The sequence below is a fragment of the Taeniopygia guttata genome, chromosome 6, assembly GCF_048771995.1.
Source record: "Taeniopygia guttata chromosome 6, bTaeGut7.mat, whole genome shotgun sequence".
Classification (NCBI taxonomy): domain Eukaryota; kingdom Metazoa; phylum Chordata; class Aves; order Passeriformes; family Estrildidae; genus Taeniopygia; species Taeniopygia guttata.
In genome coordinates, this window is record NC_133031.1 from 10,029,302 (window position 1) to 10,050,199 (window position 20,898).

A 20,898-nucleotide genomic window follows, 5' to 3' on the forward strand; every position below is an offset into this window, starting at 1 on the left:
AATTCAGGCACTGGATGTTGCTTAGTCTTTTGGTATAAACATAAAAATTCTTCTATTGCACAGTTTCTGTATTTGCCTGACTCCCCATGCATGCTTTGCTAGAAGACACTTGGCTGTTGACATAAGCAAACAGTGGCCAGAAGCAGAGCAGAGGAAATCACTCTAAATTTGGAAATTAAATTCAAGCCAGCCATAACACACACCAGCACTAAATCACAGTCCTGAATTTCCTTCCTCATCTGCTATGCAACAGCTGAAGATTTATCCACCCCAAGGTTTGATTGTTGCTGATGGATGAGGTGGGGTGCTGGGAAGGTGCCAGGCAAGGCCATGGAGCAGGAGATCTCGGGTGACATCGTGCAGTGCTTACAGGACCACAGCTGGTGACAAGTCTGGAGCCAAGGCCTATAGGAGCACCTGAGGGAGCTGTGAGTGTCTGGCCTGGGGAAAAGGAGTCTCACAGGAGACTCCTCTCTCTCTGCAAATACCCTAAAGGAGATTGCAGCCAGGCAAGGTGCATCTCTTCTACCAGGTAACAAGTGAGAGGTCAATGAGAAATGGCCTCAAGTTGCATGAGGGGAGGTTTAGATTGGATATCAAGAAAATCCTCTTCACTGAAAGGGTTGCCAAGCCCTGGAACAGGCTGCCCAAGGAAGCAGTGGAGTTGGTGGAGTCACCATCCCTGGAGGCATTTAGAAGACCTGTAGACATGACACTTAGGGACATGGTTAATATTTGGACTTTCTTATCTTAAAGGTCTTTTTCTAATCTAAATGCTTCAATGAAGTGGGGACTGCCAATAATTCCTGACCCCATAAGACATTCCAAATTGATGAAGTCAACTACTGTCTCCAAACAGTGTGACAGTAGCTGCTGCCATTTAGTGCTCTCCCATCACAGGGAAAAATGAATTAAATTTTTGCAAGGGATGTCCCAGCTCAATTTTTGTCTCTTTCTTGAAGCCCTCTATAACTCTCCCATATGGCTTTGTAAGAAACAGTCTATTTGAGTTTTGGTTACTAAACCAAGAGACACTAAAACAAAATATCCAGTATTAAAAAATAATTTCTGTAAGACTCAATGTTCCCCAGTAGTGAGACTAATCCTATTTACTCAATTTGTACACAAAAAACAATGCATTATTTCCACTTAAACAAATGCTGCAATAAGATGATGAATATTAAATCTCTCCAACAGAACTCAGACATTCAGAATATATTTTAATGGGCTCTGACTCTGAAAAATCCTAACTTTGAAGCATTTTTTCCTCTGCTATTTAATTTTTACAGTCTAATGATGCCTTTTCTCCTAAAATGATTGAAATCACTCTTAAAATAACTCCCAGAGCACCAGATCCAAACATTAAATACATGAGAAGGTAAATGCAGAATGTATAAAAGGCACACACAGCACAATTCAATGAAGAGCAAAACTCTGCCCCCCTTTGCATGTGTCTGGCTGGGAGGTGAAATTTGTGCAGCTGCGGACAGCTAGCTAGACATCAAAAACAATTTGGACAGGGTGCTGAAGAAAGCCAGCAAACTCACACAAAGGTTTAGCCATAAGAAAAATAAATAAAACACAGAAATGTGAGAAGGAGAAAGAAGAGGATTTCTGCCTCAAAAAGGAAAACAGAATGAAGAAGTGGGAAGCCCCATCAACTCTTAACTGGGTAAAATAAATGAGAAACAGCCTCCAAACAGGGAGGAACCCAAAGAAGTCCTGCCCATAGTGGCACCAGAAAGATTACTGGGGGACTGGGCAAAGGCACACAAGGAGCAGAGGAAATATGTTTGATTCTGTATATGGACTCAGCTACACATTTACAAACAAGTCTATATACACATCCATGTATATAAATAGACACACTCCTTTACTATTTCTCTTGAAATTATTACATAAATATCTATCTATAGACATTTCTTTATCTAAATCTCTCCATACATATGTGTGTGTTTGCATATATATGGATACACACAGATGAATCCTCTCCCCTACTGCTTTCATGAAAGCCAGCAAGGATTGGGAACTTATTCAAAGCACATTGCAAATTGAGATATCTGAATATATTTTCTCACAATGATGTCACTGCCTGAAGCCTTGCATACATACTCCAGGACAAACTTCAGCCTTTCTGTTCGATTTCCAGCTATGCTTTAATCCAACAATTTCTGCGTGGATGTGTAAGCATTCAGTCCCTAACAAATATGAACTAAAGAGACTCCCTTCTGGAATGGGGTCCTCAGATTCCCTGCTCAAGTACACCAAATCATCCTTACATTTCTCCCTGTCTTTTTCACACACCTGAACAAACTGTTTAGCTTCATATCATTGGTCTAAACTCAAGAGATTCTATCTACCATCAGTCAGGGAAAGAAAGCCAAGAACTTAGGTCTTCTACAGATGACATCTACACTTTTCTGTCCAAAATGAATTAATTTGCACCCTCTGGTTCCAGGCTGCTGAAGTTGCCCTTTCTCTAGACAGTGTGTGCTGTATTATTCTGTTTCAGAATATAAAGGGGGGGGAAACAACACCACCAATAGCCCCTAGATTCTACAAAGCTGATCCTGAAGACTGGTCACTAAAATGAAACTATTTAAAAAAGAGACAGTAAAGAATGATCAGTGAGAGCTTTCAGGACTAGATTAATAATTCCTTTTTGACCAGATGACTGACCTGATAAACTGGTGAAAAACTGCTTCTAATAACAGCTTTCATTTCCCTTTCTCATGAGCATACACTCAGAGACTTCTGAAGTCTTTTAAGATACCAAGTGATTTTAAAAGTATCTATTTGGAATACAGAATGCAAACCTGTTCTGAAAGTGTTAGTTCAGGGGGTTTTGAATTTTTTAAAAGAACTCGCATCACATCTTTGCAAAACATTTTTCAAACTATTTAAAAGCTCAGAATTATTTCCTGAATTTGCCTTGAATTTTTGAGTGACACGAGATGCCTGAAACTGCCCAAACTCTTGGTCCAGAGATCTCTGACTGGTTTTTGCAACCACTGAAGTTTACAGGTAAACTGTGATAGTACACACTGAGAGTAAAGGCTGTACCATAACTTCAAGATCATTTATATATCACATCAGGCATTGTCCTGGAAGCATTTAATATGTTTTATGGGAAACAACTGCTGCCTATGCTCCCACACCTTGCTAGGAATTATGGGGATTAGAGAAGGGGAAACCTCACTGCTGCTATTAGCACACACACCCACATATCTTAAAAATCAAAGTACTAAAAGTAATGTATAAGTAATAATTGGAAGTGAAATTGGCGTCCTTTAATTACATTTGGTGTTACATACTGTGATGCATTACTAAATAAAAAGAAATACCATCACAAATGACAAAAATCCATGCTTAATTTAAGCAGACCAATTACTTTAAGTGCTGCTACAGTCAGAAAAGTGATTCAAGGATAACACAATTCCATTTCTTCAATAGCTTCCAGATCAAATTCAATGTAAGAGTCAAAAGGTCAATTTTTTTCTTTACCCCATGGTATCACAAATTCCCTGTTGGACCTGGAGAACTTGGCTGAATTCTTTCTTTCCTGGCATTCTCTGCAGCTGCAATGATGATCATACATTAAAAGTCACAAATTTTTTACAGGAAAGTCTTCATTTTTTCCAGGTAGATTTTATATTAGTCTGGGAACTAGACATCCAGTGTGCATTTATGCCTGAATAACGAGGTACTGCAGAAATTGTGTAGAATAAATACTCAGACAATTCTGTTCCAATTCTGTTGGGTGAAAAGATGCTTAGCCCCAGTCCATCCCTCCCCTTTATTACCTCATATAGCAGCATCAATGCAGAGATGGCTGAGGATTCCCTCCCTAAGTGATAGCTGTTTCAGACTGAGGAGCATAAAAAAGTTACATTTCTCTGCAGCTGCCTGCTTAAAATCTACATATCTTACTATTAAAACAGCAATCCCAATTCAACTTCTCTACAACAGTTCCAGCTGGGATGCATCAACAAGCTGGGAAAAAAACAGGTTTTTAATAACACAGGCAAACTCTTAGCAACACAGCTCATGCAGGACAAGTAAGACACTTCCTGGTAGTGCCAGATTTGCTGAACAGGCACCTACCAATGCATGTGCAGGTGGCCCAACACCTCAGGTGTCAGATTGCCTGCATTCATATCAATCAAGGTGTGCTCACTGGAAATATGGCAGCCCCAGTGATGCAGAAGTGGTTGTCTGGCAGCTGAAATCACGACACAGAAAGCAGAAGATAATTTATGTTATCAACAGACAAAGATAAAAGAAAACTTAAGGCAGGTTAGGTGAAAATAGCTCATGTGCAAGTGCTCTGCATTGCTTCTTTTTTGTTGTGACAGTCAATGTTTCACATCACAAGTGATTTGCAGTGGTCCATGTGGACTGTAAAAATGCATGCATTTCTCAATTTTCATTACAACATTCCTCTGCAAATTGAACAAATGCAAGGGTAGCAGCCTGCACAAAGGGATCTTGACAAAAGACAGACCATTCCAGGACCAATATCTTGTTGTAAAATTATTAATAGCACAATTCCTGTAATTTACAGTCATGGCTGAGGCTCTTAACAGGCACGACTCAGAAATGAAACTGTCACATAATTGCTGTGGGAAACACAACTTCCCACAAAACCAGTCATATTGAAAATTAAGTTCCTTCCACACAGCAAGATTGATCAAGTAGCATTCAAAGTTAATGCAGCACCAATGAAAAATAATAGGCCTCTAACCTTGGGGGAAAAAAATTAGAAATCAATAATCTGTTGCCTTGGGGTTTTTCTCCTGTAGAAACCAAGCTTCATAGCTCAGTTTGGAAGGTCAAGTGTTCTTCAAAAGTTTCTTCTGTAAAACCTTTATACAAGACTTTTCTTCAGCAGACAACACTCACTTATTGACACCAAAACTTAAGAACAAACTATTACAGCTATTTTTCACAGGTCTAATACCATTTTCATTGACAAAATGGACTCATAAAATACTCCTATTTTATCTTACATTTTGTAATATAGATATTCAGACATGTATGAAAGAAAGCAGAGACCTAATCTAACTATAGAGATAAAAAGTGTTTTTCAGTAGTAAGGTTAATCTATTGAAAACATAGCTATTACTCACATTTCTCTTCAGAAATATGATTTAATATGCCTCATTGTTTTCATTTTCACATCCAGGCTCCAAAACCCTTCTCAAATCCATTCTCTAACCACAGATACTTATTTGCTCACCCTAGAAGCACAGTTTCAGCTGTTTATTTCCCAACCTCATCTTCTGGTGGGTGCTACCCAGTGCTTTAAACTGATAGTCATTTTACAGCTTGGTAAGATTCTTTATGAAATTTGCCCCACTACCAATTTTTCTGTCAGAAAGTTTGACTACTGATGCTTCTACATCCAGAAGGTCAGCAAAATAAAATATTAAACTTCCCAGCAGTCCTGTGCACACTGTTGCAATATATGTAGAGGCACAAAAGATGCTCTTGTAGAGGAAAAGGTAATTCAAAATACATCAGCACAGCTGAACCTTCTTAGGATAACGAAACAGATCAGAATTCTGTTGCAAGTTCTTCTACAGATGAGTAGAACTGGCTCCACAGAGCACCATCTGAAAGCCATTGGCAAACTGAGGGGCAGCTGGTTTTTTTCACCAAAAAATGAATGTCAGTCTCAGCAACAACAACCTTCAAGTGTGATCAATGGGGAACAGGTTTCTGCACATCTTCGGAAACCTCACACAGACCATAAATAAGAGAAGTGCAAAAACAAGGGCTAAATCATGAAGGTACAATATCTGTATGAACTTCTATCTTTTCTTGTATAAATGCAGGGGAACTAAATGGATAATCATCAACCAATCTTTCCCCTGTTGGTACAAACTCAGTCAGAATCTCTTGATTTCTTGTTGAAGACTTCAAAGTATTTTATGTAAAGGACTATATCCTTTCACTGAAGTTGTGCATACATTTTTATCTGTCATTTCAGTATGAAAAAAGGCATATTTTATTGTAACCACAAGAATATTAGGGGCTTGTTAAGCTGTTGAGAAACACTCTGCGTTTCTAAACAGCCAAGTCTGTTACTTTTCCACGGAAACCATAATTCAAAATTTACGCCAAAGAAGGGACAAGTAATAACTTTAATAAATAATTTTCAGCTTCAACATAACACAGCATGGGAGGTTCTTTAAGTTGGGCAATGCTATTTAGTCTTCAGAAAATCTACCAGTTTCCACAAGGAGGACACCAAGGACATTTAGAGACAAGCATATGAACAAATTCAAACACTACTCAAATGAACTTTCAGAGACCAGGTAGAGAAGGACCACTTATTATAGAAAACCACCAAAGCCCAGTGCTGGAAACTCTCTGTAGTCACAAATACATCACCCCCCTCATCATGGCCAGCAAGAACTCCTGCCCATTAGGCAGGGAGGTGCTGCTGGAGAAGCAGGAGCAGGGCTCTGTGGAAGCTCAGTGCTGAGGAAAGGGCCATGCCCCAGGAGCCAGGCATCTGTTTTGGAGCTCAGCATGCAATATCCTGGGAAGTGGGTTATTTATCCTCCTGGGAGGTAGGTTATTTATCCTCTATTCACCAATCCATGCCCAGATCTGGCAAGGTTCAGTTGACTTTTTTATGGAAACCCCTTCCACCCAATTCTTATGAAAAAAACTATTCCAGTGGAATATGGATGTCACATCCATGAGGAGATGGAGAGGAAAGAGCTGCTGTAATGCACACCACACTCCCTACTGGAGGGAGCAGAAGGCCTGTGGCAATCTTCTATAACCTTAATGTCCTACTGAAACAGTCTGTGCCAAATGGAAAAGATAAATTTGATGGAAACTGAATTTAGAGGTATGTGAATTAAGGGCTTCAGGATTTGCTACTGAGATGTGTTAAGCCTTTGCAAGAAAAAAAAAAAACTGAAAAAAAGTCAAAGAAACATAGATGCATCACTGGAATAAGGTATACCATAGTTCAGTAAGCAGATGGGCTAGTAGGGAAAATAGGCAATAGTAGTTCGCACATCAAACATCTGGGGTGTTTTTAAGACATCCAAATAAGGTTATTCCTTCCCCTGTCATTCTTGAAATAATTTAGAATAATTTTGACTCTTTAAACCCAATCCTCCGCTAAAGAGCAACATTCTCATCACTACCACAAGGCCACCAAAAGCACGTCTCCTTTCGAAGCATTCACTGTTTAAGCATTACAGAGGACAGTTATTACAGGACAGTTTATTTGCTGGGTTTCTAGATTTTTAAGCCTACAGATTAGCTCTACAAGCATCATGGAAGTCTTCTCATACTTAAAACAATTCCGTGTTGTTAAAAAGATGTTACAGTCTTAGTTGATTCCTACTTAAAACCATCCTTATCATCCTCAATGTTCCTATTAAAAAAATAGCAAATAACTATCTAGCAACTGAGAAGAGAAATCTGCACTCAAGACTTTTAGAACTCTTTTAAACTCAGTTGTTGGTGGTTCCTTTGTTTGCTTCTTGGATTTTGGGGATTTTTAAACCAGGACTAACTAAACTTCAAAACCAAAGATGCTATTTCTCTCTGACTTGACACTGAAAATCTTTTAATATATAGGGAGAATCCAAATAAAGATTTATTTTGCAATATTGGAAGATGTATAAAATGTAAGCTATATATGCATAGACATGCCTATATGCATTGATGCACATAAGATATTTTTCCCTACTGTGATTTAACCTTAAGTTTGCTGTTTTTATATTCTATTAATAGTAAATCACCACATTAAAAGATTATGCATCACAGTTTAAAGCAAAAGTATTAGCAGGGTTTTAAAATATACCATAGGAGATTATTTTCCCCATTACATATCCTATACCCTAAGACAGGAGTGATGAATGTACCATGAGTTAAACATATGGAACAGAGCTCATATCAGTTGAGCAGGGGTGGGGTGAATATAAAAAATGTATACACAGTTCCCTTTCCCTTTGAGAGCCCAGCATGAGAGATCTGCGGTTTTATTTTTCTTCATGCCTATCATAAGGTACCTGGGCAGAGACACTTTTTCCTCAAGTTTGAGCCCAAAGTGAGAATTTTGCTGAAGGAAATGCATGAGAAAACACTAGCTATACTTTTCAGTTTAATGCCAGGAATATCACTGTGAAATTTAGTCTAGATACAGAATAGTGTGTGGAAGCATGTGAAAAAAGTAATAGTCATTGTGAAAATTTTCTTGTAAAGAGAATGGTACTCAGCTTTGATAGAAGGCATTTTCTGGAACAGGTAGAGACCCATGCTGAACTTCCTTGCACATCTATGTGACCCGTGCTGATCAATGTCAACACTTGATTAATATTTTACTGAAAAAGTGTGAGGAGATTCAAACTTTGTCTGTCTGGGTAGGTGTTGCTAAGCAACTTTGCTCCTTCTCCGAGAACTAGTCTTCACAGCAACCTTTTCTTCAAGACAAAGACCAGCATCCACTCGAAACACTTTCTCCTTTGCCAGCGAAAAACCCAGCATGCCGTATTCCACCCTTGCCTTTACCTTTCCCTCCCCACCTCCCAGTCAAGAAGAAACGAACAGAAGGGATCCCGAAGCGCTGTCCTTCCCTTACCGTAATCGCTGTCGTAGAAGACGATGAACTTCTGCCAGCGCAGCTCGGTGACCAGCTTGAGCATGACGTCGTTGAGGCGCACGGGCGGGCGCGCGGCCAGCGTGTACTCCTCGTCCTCCGGGCTGGGGTTGAGCTGGCAGGCCGTGCGCGGGGAGCCGCCCGTGCTGCGCTGCACAAACAGGTGTGGGATGTGCATGGCGTCCGTCAGCGACTGCAGCGCGTTGGCCGACGCGCAGCCCGTCGATGTCACCAGCGCCAAGATCCCCAGCGTCATCAGGTCGCAGGCTGGAGAAGACAAGGAGTAAAGCAGGGTTTGAACGAGCTCAGCAATTCCTTTGGCCAACCTTGATGCTAAGAAGGGAACGAGGAATGTTTTTCCCTTGCCATCAACACAGAGCTGAAATTATTTCTATTATGCTATCAGCTGAAGCCTTTCAGAGTTAGGTCCCGTACCTTTACAGTAGGTGATGGTATCTGCAATCTGTCCTGTATGCCAAAGTTGAGAGCAGATAACTACTATCAGTCCCTGAGACAGTAGCTGATGTGGATGGAGATTATGGCCCTTGCTTCAGGTCAGTCCTGGTGCATGCAGGAAGTGAATTCCCATTTTTTAAAACTCACTTCACTGCTTTAACCCCTTAATCCTTGTTGGATACAATGGATGAAGATTTTGGACAATAAAGAGCAATTTCCATTCCAAGGACTTTCCTCATACAGTAGAGATTTTAGGGAATTTTTAAATTTACAAAAAACATTCACTGTGTGTCTCAGAGCACTGAAGAAACAACAGAGGCATTCTTTAGAAACAGGACATCTCATGAATGACTAAACAATTATTAGCAACTCTGTAGCTGTCGTTAAAAAGACCTGGAAAACCACGTATCATTTAAAACCACAGCATATACATTTGACCCCATCCGTTTTTGAGAATGAAGCATTATTCTCATGCTGAGTTTGAAACACAGACCATGGAGAGGCCTGAGCAGTCTGCTCTGCTGCTCAGGGCACCACATGTGTCGTGTTCTTGCAGGACTTCTCCAGATCAAGCAACCTGATACTCAGCTGCAGTTAGAAAATATTTCCAGACAGGGCCCTCAGCACCTATTCAGCCAGTGGTGGTGAGAAGACTGTGTAGGACCATAGGGCAGCCAGGGATGCTGGTTTTTGCTAACTCTAGTGAATAAATGGCAGCAAAGTGGGCCCTGGGAGCTCAGCACAGGAGACCCTCTAAGATTAGTCTGACACCAGCGCTGAGGGTGCTCCAGTGGCACTAGGAGCTGTCTGCTCCACCTTTGAAGAGGGCTGGGGGCAAACTCAGGTGTTCAGCAGCTGTTTCAGACCCCAACAAGTACAAGCACAGCCTGCCCACAGGAAATCCTTGCTCTGCTGCCCCATCACAGCAAAGCTGGACAGGAGGGGTCTGGAGATGCTCCCCAGCCCTGGGCAGTGGAGCACAAGCTCATCAACAGCGTATGAACAAATAGACTCTGGGGTGCAATTCAGAGCCCCCTGGGACACCCAGAGAGCTGAGGAGGAAATTCGTCTGCCAGCTGGAGAGGGGAGACTGCCCATGCTGGTGCTTCCCTCTGCAAGGAGACTGCATGGGCTGTGGGACTGCTGCCACACTGCCACAGGTGACCTGCTGCCTCATCACCAGTGGAAAGGCAGGAAGGAGATCACAAGATATTAAAAAGTATTTATTTATCCTCCTCCAAACACTTAAGTATATTTCTACTTTCAGAGGCCAGAAAGTCAAAGAAAGTAGATTATGAATAATTAATAGTAATTTATAGTTAAGTATCAATTAATATTAATTACATAATGTCTCCATAATTAAATACATAACTGTTTCTCACACAACCAGTGAACCACTCCACCAAAAATCTTCTTAGACCAGACAGAAAATAGATATATTTCACTTTGATATGGGATAACAAAGAAAATGTTTGATCTTCTCTGCACACAGAATGTTCAGCATGTATCCTGATGCAACAAAGATGAAGAGCTTTTAAAATTATTTCCGTGATGGTCTTCACAATAAACATATGTCGGCTGCATTATCTAAATTTACTCTGTGTTGATTATAGCTATATGAAATTGTTCTTTGTTTTTCCTGAGAGCTGACCTGATTTAACAGCAGGGAGGCATTATATTTGCCAAATGGGAGACCCAGGTTCAGGAACAGATTTGATTTCCCAGGTTTCTTGCCAGAGAAAACCGAACATGTCATACAGGTAATTTATTTAGTCACAGTAGGGGAGGGAACAGAGAAGTGAGAACAGAGGGAGAGAACAGCAGAGCTGAGCCATAAACCCCTGCAGAGATCACCAGCCAGCAAGCCTTGCTGTCACTAAGGGTGAGAGCAGCAAGCCACACGGGGCTGTAGCAGGAACAATTTACTTGCAAACCAGACAGAAGGAGACAAAAACAAAACCCCTTCTGATGGGAGGCTGCATTCGGAGAGTCATTTATTTGTGCAATTCAGAGCTGATCACCAGTTGTGTAACAAGAAAAACCTTCATTCAGTGGCTGACACTAACCAAAAGCTACTGCTTATTACAGCAGAAAGACTAGAGAGGCAACAGATCACAGCAAATGGGCCCCCTTATCTCCCAGCACAGCCCACCAAACACAGCTGAATTATCTCAAAGACAATTTCAGCTGAGGCATTTTCCCAGTGTTTTGTAGTTTGTGTCCATGTGTTAGACTGAAGAATTAGCCAATATGCTTCACATTCTGATTTTTTTTGTCAATTGATTATGTTCTGCCTGAAAGCATATGCATTTAGTACATGTGTGCTCCACTTGCCTGTTTTGAGATAGCAGGCAATGAAAAGTGGAATGACTAAAGGAAAAAAAATGTTTCATGTTTTCTGAATTGCTTTCTTTAGTCAAATTACAGAATGTGAAACAGAACATGTCATTCCTAATAGAAGACTTTCATTATACAAAAATACAATGGATTCCAAGAAGTTCAGCCTCTCCACAATTATTGCACTGAAGGGTGAGAAGGAAAGTATTACTTTTTACATGAGTAACACAATGGGGAACAACAACATAACAGACTCCATTAAAAAACTCAGCAGCTCTTAAGGTATCTCAAAACTCCTTACAAGGGAACATTAGAGGATTAACAATCCTGGGAGAAAACTCTGGTGGACCACTTTTTCTTTTTTAGTATTTCCCCCACATTCCTACAATTTCTTGCACAGAAAAGAGATGCAATTTTCTGTTTAACTTCGCAATAACTATGGATTTGCAGCAACAATCAAATATCCTTGACTCTGACTGAGAGACTGGCTAATTCTGTCTACCAGTTGCAGTTTCATAAGCATTCAAAAGAACTTGTGATTTTTGCATAAAAAATTCATAACCCTAATCTTGACATTCTTATGATCTGAACATATTTGATTTGAAATGCTTTGGTCCACATCAAACTACCAACATAAGGGAAAGGTGAATCAAAACACCTTGAGAACTTCAGTGATCTTCAATACTATAGTTATGGTAATATACATTTAATCGTCTTCTAACTAAAATGCTTCCATATTTATTTATGTTGCAGATATCTTTATTTAGATAGGTTTTATAAAAAAAGGCCTTTATTTGTTCCACAGATGAAAGGACAGAAATGTTCTGGTAATCCTGCCCCAGATTTGACTGCTATTTAAATAGAAATTGATATTAGTTTACTGTGCTGAGAATTACTTTATCACCATCAGACTTCATTTTAAGAAGATACCAATATCATACAAACCATACAGTAAGAAATGAAAACATGAACATCATCATACCTAAAAAATAAGTCTTCATTAATGTACTTAAGCCAAATAAACCATCTCATGGTGCTTTTTCAGTGTTGCCCTCTATCAACAGACCATCTCTCAAGCTTATTCTTGGATTTCATTGAAGTTTCCCAAATTATTGATTAATCTTGTTTTTCATTGTTTTGGTGAAGTAGTTCTCCTAACCTATTCTTTTGAAGTCTGTTTTCAGAGACCCACTTTTACACATCTGTTTGACACTTTAACATTCTTATCTGTTATTTCCATCACAGTGTTTCACAAAACACTGCTTTCTTCTCCATCTATTGCCTCTAATTTTATTCTCACATCATAGTAATATATAGAGAACTCTCCCATTCTGTGACCCACATCTCGAACCCCAGACCACATCTCTAACTCCATTAAGAACACACTTAAGCCTTAAAAGGAAGCTATTAATTTTCCTTTCTCATCAGTGGAACTCCTCATGGCATGTGGGACAATGCAAGACTTCTGCTTTGCTGCAATCATCCTTCAGGTCTTGCATTTCTACCACTGTTTCCTGTACTTCTAATTCTGAAGACAGGTACAGATGGCAAAATCCTGATTTGGCACTATCTTCATGGGTATATTTGCATTAAGAGCTTTATCTCAGATCTCTGTAATTAAATCCCTCTCTCCCCAAACCACTGGGGATTAAAATACTCCAAAGGAAACTGTTATCTTGCTCCTGGCAATGTGACAACATGACCATCTCTCAGTCTCCCTTCAGTGACTTCCTATTACCAGAAAAGGGTAGGAAACTTCCTTTGTTTCCTCCATTATCAACAGAGCAGCTGCCAGTGTAATTTCAGCTCTAACAATATATATCCACCTACTGGCATTCACACTGCCTCTTCAAACTTCCATGTCTTTCTGTCTCTCACTTCTGGGCATCACCATCCTGCCCACTCTGGACGCCCTCTCATATTTAATAAATCCTCTTCAAGCTTTCAGTTGAATATTTTTCTTTTTCAGATTCACTAACCCTTAGGAAGTCTTTACTGCACTGCAAAAGAAGAGTCACCCAAATCACAAATAACTTGCATTAAAAAAAAAAAAAAAAAATCACTGTCTGAAAATTGAGAGGCTGTTGCCTGTCTGCTTGGAAAGTTTTTCAAAGGAAGAAAGATAACTTCAGACATGCTGTATTAATCTGCAATGAAGCGATTAAGTTGGCACTTAAGTGTCTGTGATTATCTTTGCAAGCCACCTTCCTGCTGAGACAAGAGACTTGATGCTTGCCTCAGTACTACTTCCTCAGTCAATCTGGCAGAAAACTACATTTTCACGTTATTTATCTTTTAAAGTCTGAAAAATACAGCAGGTTCTGGGGAAAAACCCTGGGTTTGGGACCCTAAATTCTAATATTCCATGAGACTATTAAGGCCTGTAATATCTCCTGAAAATGCATAGTTAGCAGATCCCAACCGAACTAGCAAGCAGATGCAGAATGTCATGTGCTATATACAAATGAACTATTGTATTATTTATACGTATAAAATCTAATTAGCAATTTGGTTCATTTGCTGATTTCTAGATAAACACAGATACATGTAAAATTTTGGGGTGAAGCACTAAAACAACCAAAAGTTAGGAGATAAAAATGTATCAGTTTGTAAAATTGTCTTGAATCAAGATGTAAGGTCTGTGGGAAACACACCCACAGAGATATTCTCAAATTAAATGGAAAAAGTCCTTCTAGGAGGTTTGTTGGAGCACTGAAATGAGACAGACCAACGATGCAAGGAGAAAGACTGCATCCACCAAGAAACATTTCAAATTCAAGTGGATAATGATACAATTCTTCCAGGAAAAGCCAAAGTAACACAAAACACAGAAGGGTTTTCACACATATCTAAGTAAAACCTGCATGTTTCTGCTGTATTACATGAGAAACTTCCGTGAAGTTAGAGCACAGCCCACAGTTAATTCAGCCACCCAGAAAAATGGCAAAAGACTATTAGCTATTACATCTTACTCCTCTTTAGGCCTCAAAACGCCTTTAAAATTTATTGCCTTTGTGGAAAACTAGCTGATCATGCAGAAAAATATTATAGGATAATCCCATCCATATCACTGAGAATGCTTCTATTAAAAATATTGATTTATACAAAGATTCACTCCTATTATTGTTGTATTAAAAACAACATTAAAATTAGTTATCTAAGCACTCACTGAACCTCATGCTTCACTAAATGGGGTTTTCTGAAGGGTAATTTGTTTCTTGCGTCACATTTTATGATATTTCTTATTCTTCAGCTTCTTTCCTTAACTGAGAGAGGCAATTCAAAATGAATCTGCATAAGTTGCATTTAATGACATGCTATGTAGTCGTTCTCCCTTTGGATACTCAGCAATAAACTTATTTTTCTTTGTTACATTTCTGTAGACTTTTACTTACCTTAATTTTCTATACTTGCACTACTTCTCTACAAATAACAAATAATTTACTATTTTTATTAGGAAATCTACATGAAGCTATGGTTCCTTGTCACATAATGACTGATAACATAGAGAAAAGACAACAAAGGTAGGCAGCAAAAACCTTTTAGGTAGCACTTTTATTGTAGTATCACCTTATATATAGTGAATATGGATATTTCCTACTCCATTATCAAAACAAAATGCATCTTAGAACTAGAAAGAAAATTCACGATTTCTCCTCTGTGGTTTAGTTAAAAAATAAAATAAAATAAAATTTAAAAAAAATCAAGCCAACCAAAACCCCAAAGTACCTTATCTTAGGTATGCCCATTTTTTGGATAGGATCTTTGAGAACAATAAATATTCCCTCCTTCCTCTTTGCTATCTGAGAAAGGGCAGGACAGATGTACCAGTAAATTCATACATTAGGATGTGCATGTAAGACTGCAAATAAACATTATGCCACAATATCTCTGACAAAGCAGCATCTGAAAAACATCTCAAAAGCAAGGAAAGCATGAAGATTTTAAAATGTTTACCAAAAAAAATGGCAAAATTGTTTCATCTCCCAGTTCTTGGACAGTCTTTGTATTGTTTTTCCATTATTCAAGGAGGATGGGTAAGGGAATAAGGTGCTGGGGTCAGCAGCTGGCTGCATCCCCCAGGCTCAGGGCACTAACAGGGGCCTTGTCCCTGCTCAGTGCCATCGACTGCTCAAGAGAAGCAGTTTTTACATCTTCAGCTTCCTTTCGCTCTATGTTTTACAACCTGATGTCTTGAGGGCCAATTCTCAGCATGTATAAACTCTCAGAGCTCCCCTGGCACTACCAGAAGTGTCCTTTATATCTAAATAATTGCCACTGTGCCTTGTTTGCTCCATTAGCCCCTTGGCTCAGCATTTTCAGTACATTCTCAGCGTTGGCTGGCACCCACAGCTTTTGGTATGAAGGCTGCAAAATGCTTTCATTTCATAGGACCTATGATGAACACCACAGCTGAATAAACCCTTTCCCTAGCATTCATTAACTGCAACAACTGGAGAGTTACAGAACTATCACCAGAAAGGCAAACCAAAAAGCCATTTCTGTGCAGGACAACATTCTTTGTGTCAGTACTAACCCACTAAACCACTAACTGCCATCCTTGAAAAGTTAACCAGGAGCACAAAGAGGAGTCTAGACCACTCTTCTGTTTGCATTTATGCAGACAAAAAAATTATTCCAAAATGGTAAGTAGTATACAACAGAGAATAAAAATAATGATCAAAACTAGAGTTGTGGCTTTCACTTAACTTATGGGAGTGTACTAATAACTCCATTTTTTGATGGTCAAAATAAAACACCAAGCACAAGTAACCCTGCTCTACTGACAATGCAGTTTAGTTTCTGCACAACTGAGTGATGCCATCAAGTGGTCAACAAATACACCAGTTGTTTTCCAGGTAAGGTTTTTGAGTTAATCTTCATTGAATACACTGCATTTTGTGTGGAGAAGCTACTGCCATGAAATCAGCAGAAAGCACACTCCACTGATAAAAGTGCATCAATTGAGAGCACTGGTGACAGATAAGAGATGGCCTTGTTTTTCCAAAAGACAGCTCTGGCACTGCTCTCTAGCTCCTCCTAAGAAAGTAAGTGTCTCTGAGAGCACAAAAGCCTTCTTAAAGCAGTTGCTTTAGAGTTGATTTTTGCTATTGGTTTTGCAGCTGGGTGGATCTAGAAAACCACACCAGAAAAGACTGTATAATGTAGGTATTAAAACAATTTAGCGTTAAGGATGTGCAATATCCCAGAATTTAAACCTTTTCTAGGTTTCCTAATTAATAATAAAACGAGCCATAAGCAGCTAAAATAGAAATTCAATGGTATAGAATAACTGTGCTTCTGTTTTCTCAACAAAATGTAACTTCATTAGTGAAGACTTGCTCCTGGAATTGTAGTTTGGCAGGATTAAAAATTTGAATAAGCATTTCTGATAATTTTGAATAGTGCATGGTTCTACAGAACTACAGATTAATCACAATGGCATCAAAATACTATTTTAAGGCACTAGGTGGAACTGAATCAGCTTTGACTTTTTTTTTCTTTTTCCCTTTCAACACTAGTTCTCAGGTAGAATTAACTGCAAACCATCTCAATTATTCACAGAACATAACTGCTTTTCTGAGCACTGCATATTTGATCTCTGTTCTTTGTAAGTTCTTCAATAATTATGTTTTCTTTTGCCCTTCAACACAGAATGAGCTGCACTCTCACCCTCTGCTTTTTTCACCTGCCTTTCATGACAAATCAATGACACAGGAGTATTTTTTACACCCTCGTTAGCATTCTGCAGGGATGCCTGACTTTGTTGCCTCCTTTGGGACTATTTTACTTGTACACACTGAGTATTATTTCAATGTCAGTGTGGCTCAGGCTCAGTCGGAGCATGCACCAAAGGAAAACTCTCCTCTGTCATCTGCAAAAAGCTATCAAACATGGTGATTCCAGATAAGCTGATAAAACCTCCAATTCTTTGGTACTGAGAGGCACATTGGGATGTGGAGCATCACTGACAACCAAGGAACACGTCAGCCCTACCTGCCTATCTAAAGAGACTATGCACAAATAGGGCCAAGAGAAGCTTCCCTTTGGGGAGAGGCTAAAACTCTTCCCCTTTGCATCACACCTTAAGCTGAATCAGGAGGGATGAGCATCAGCCTAAGCCTCCTCAACACTGCTGCACTACCTACAAAAGATTCCTGTTGTCTCCCCAGCACATAAGGAGCACCTGCCATGCACTGCACACTCCCACTCACGCAGACATTTTAAGCAAGCCAAAACAATGACGCATGATCTACTTCCCAATCCACCATTGTGCTCACTTAAGTACCTACTTGAAAACAACAAAGTCAAATAACCCCAGACATTGCTCCAAAGTGGCACTTTGCATCCTCAGACTTTAAGGGAGACTCTGGGGCACACACAATGTGTTCAGGGCTGCTGTGTTACCAGAAACAAAATGATATGAGGCTCCACCATTGTCTCATGCACAGACAGTGAGTTCCATACTCCAACAAGCAGTTCCAGAAATGCACAGCCCTAAAACTTATCCTTATGGTCCCATCTATGATTTTCCCCCTCCCACAGCTGTTACTTCCACCAGCAAAGGGGACAGCAATATTACATAAGGCAGAGGAGACCCCGGGAATCTTCACATAGCCAGGGAAGCACAGCCATGCTGAAGGAGCCCACTTATCTAAACAGCATTCACTTATTTATGCCAACTGCTGAAAGACTCGTAGTGTTTATGAATCTGCTTGTGACTCAGGATGTATTTATAGCCTATATTTATCGACAAGCTTAGGGGTTGATCCATTGAAAGATCTCTGCAATGTATCACATACTTACAACTGCATTCAAAGATTATGCAAATATGCCAAGCCTAGCAACAGCCTAAAGCTGCTATGTCATTTTCTAAAATCAACTTTAAAAGGAACACTTTCTCCTTTCCTCACTCATGAAAGACATAACAAATGCCAAAATTATTTTTGCTCATTACCAAGGAAAGGTTCCTGTCCTCACTCAGCCCTAGTATTTGTGATATAAAAACCACTTTGCTTGCAGATCTCAAATCCCCCATGGCTGTCCAGTGCTATAAACTGGGTAGCATTAAAACACTGCAAATCTGCATTCTCCAGTTTTCCTTTTAGCAGTTGCCACTGAATAACTTCAGACACCACACACAACTTTTTTAACACCTACTAAAGCTACTTAAAATTATTGGAGCATTACTCTGAATTTCTCTCTCCCCTTCAGCTCTGCATGAGACAAATCAGGGGAAAACAAAAATTCACAAATTGTCAGGAGTTCTCATCTGAATACATGAAATTAGCCAGTTGTTCAAATGTGTTTAACACCTGGTAAGTCCCACTGTGAACCTGACGGCAGATTTCCAAAAAGTCTCAACATTTACATGCTCCCTTACCAGAGGCTGCTGCAAAACCAGGCCTCTTTATTTTGATGTTTAAATGAGACCTGACCTCTTGAAAGTTTCTTATTTTCAACCCTTTTTTTTTTTTAAACTATGTCAGCCTCTGTCTCTGGGGATAAACAGGTATTACACTGGGTTATCCCCCAGGCTTACCTCAAACCAACAGAAATGTAGAATACTTAATATTATATTATTAAAAATAGTTTAAAAATCAGCCTCATTACAACTTCTCTCCACATGACAGTCACTATGGTAGACACAAATTCAGACTCATCTAGAGGAAGCCACATAGAAAAGATGGGCTTTTAAAACACTTCACATTCTACAGGAAGATACTGCTTCCCTTAAATGCTCTACTGTCAGCTGTTGTACAATTCCTTCAACTGCATCTGACGTCAGTAGCGAGTAACTATGTTATATACACATAATGTATATTGTCAGAGGGGATAGATAATACAGGATAACTCAAGCCCTGTGGCATGATCTATAGAGAAATATCATATTACATTTCTTATTAGGTGCTGCTTAGGCTTTATTACTAAGAATGCTTAACTGGCTGTTATGTTTTATGTTTGTGCTCATATAATCTCATTATATAACACCTTCAGGTAGCTTCTTAGTCACAGACTAAAACCAAAATTATTTTGTCCCTGTCCTCTTACCAGTGCATTTGAACGTATTCTGCAGAAGACCAAGAAAGTTACTACTGCACTGTGGTCAGAATAGACAGTTATTAAAGCATTACCACGTGGGAACAAATAAGGAATTCAATATTGCACCTTCCTGAATCTGTTTCCACAGGGCTTTGTAACACCAATAACCAGTGCTTGTGCAGAGAGTTAAACACAGATGGAAGGAAAATGCTTCAGCTAACAAGATAAACTGCATAACGAAAAACCTAGTACCTAATTTCAAGCTGGGCACACAGAGAGATTGGTTTGAGGAAAAGAAGAGATGCACCTCAAATCTTGACACAGGGAAGAGTAGGTCAGAGAAGGTTCCTGCCTTCAATTATCAATTTTTTACCAGTTAAAAAAATTATGTGACTTATTAGAAAAGTGAATTTCTAATGAGAGAAACCAGTACAAATGAGGAATTTTTGTTTGTTTGTTCATGGGTCACCAGCTTCTCACTAAAGGCATTCAATACTGGATTATATGGATTTTCTGAGAAGATATATTGTGATTGTATGCTCAAGTCATAAGTACAAAAAAATACAAGTCTTAGAAAGCCACAACATCTAGAGCCTTCTTGCTATCCTCACACTGCCCCAAGCATTAGGGAATTTTACTGCGAGAAACACTCAAATCCTAGACTGATAAAACTCAAGTTACAGCAAGATGCTACAGACAGCACAGTGTCAGCTTGAGAGCCTGGACACCCTGACAAGAACCATGGTATTCCCTGCAGGGCTGTGGAGGGCTTTCTTCAGTTGTCATTGTATGACTGCTATACTCTGATGTCTTCTCTTATGCACAGCATCTTTATAAAATCACTGTCTCGCCCAGAACATATCCTATATACACACCAGCTAAATTGTCACATTCTTCACAGCATCTATTCTTTTCTCATAATCACTGAATTGTTTTCTTAAAGCAACCAGACTCTAAGGTACAGGGCTGCAGGGAATCACTACCCAGGCCTGGCAGGACATTACCCTCTTGTCTGACTGATGATAACCTGCACAGTTGACACTGTGGGCTTTTAAAGTTTCTCAAATCTCTCCAAAAGTGAGGCATTGCCTTCTGAAGTTAAATCCCTAGACAAATCATGAAGGCACAGCCCCTGAGAGCTCTAGCACTGTAGCCTGGTTCTGCAGACTCAATGGCTACTGTTAGCTATCCAACCTTCGCAATTTACTTCAAACAACCATTTCCCAAAGATCCAATTTCATGAGCATTAGGCCAGACACATTTGTTCACTCAAGGGCCTCTGTCTAAATACACACCACAGATGTAGAAAACACCTTGCCCCTCTCCACATCACCTGAGTGCTACACAGCTCTTAAGCATTTTCTATGCATGCAGTACTGTGAACCACTTGTATTTAGGACCTGATTCATCTCAGTAACTAACTACTATGAAAT

At 39.5% G+C, this 20,898-nt stretch overlaps 1 protein-coding gene across 7 annotated transcripts in view; it reads right to left on the reverse strand.

The window, feature by feature from the left end:
* The window catches only part of GRID1 (glutamate ionotropic receptor delta type subunit 1), a 482,872-nt gene that overhangs the window by 282,101 nt on the left and 179,873 nt on the right, over window positions 1–20,898 (reverse strand). For all 7 annotated transcript variants that reach the window (XM_072930971.1, XM_002191537.6, XM_072930974.1 and 4 more), the window contains one exon: window positions 8,612–8,896. In XM_072930971.1, the coding sequence (XP_072787072.1) occupies window positions 8,612–8,896 (285 nt within the window). The remainder of the gene's footprint in view (window positions 1–8,611; window positions 8,897–20,898) is intronic.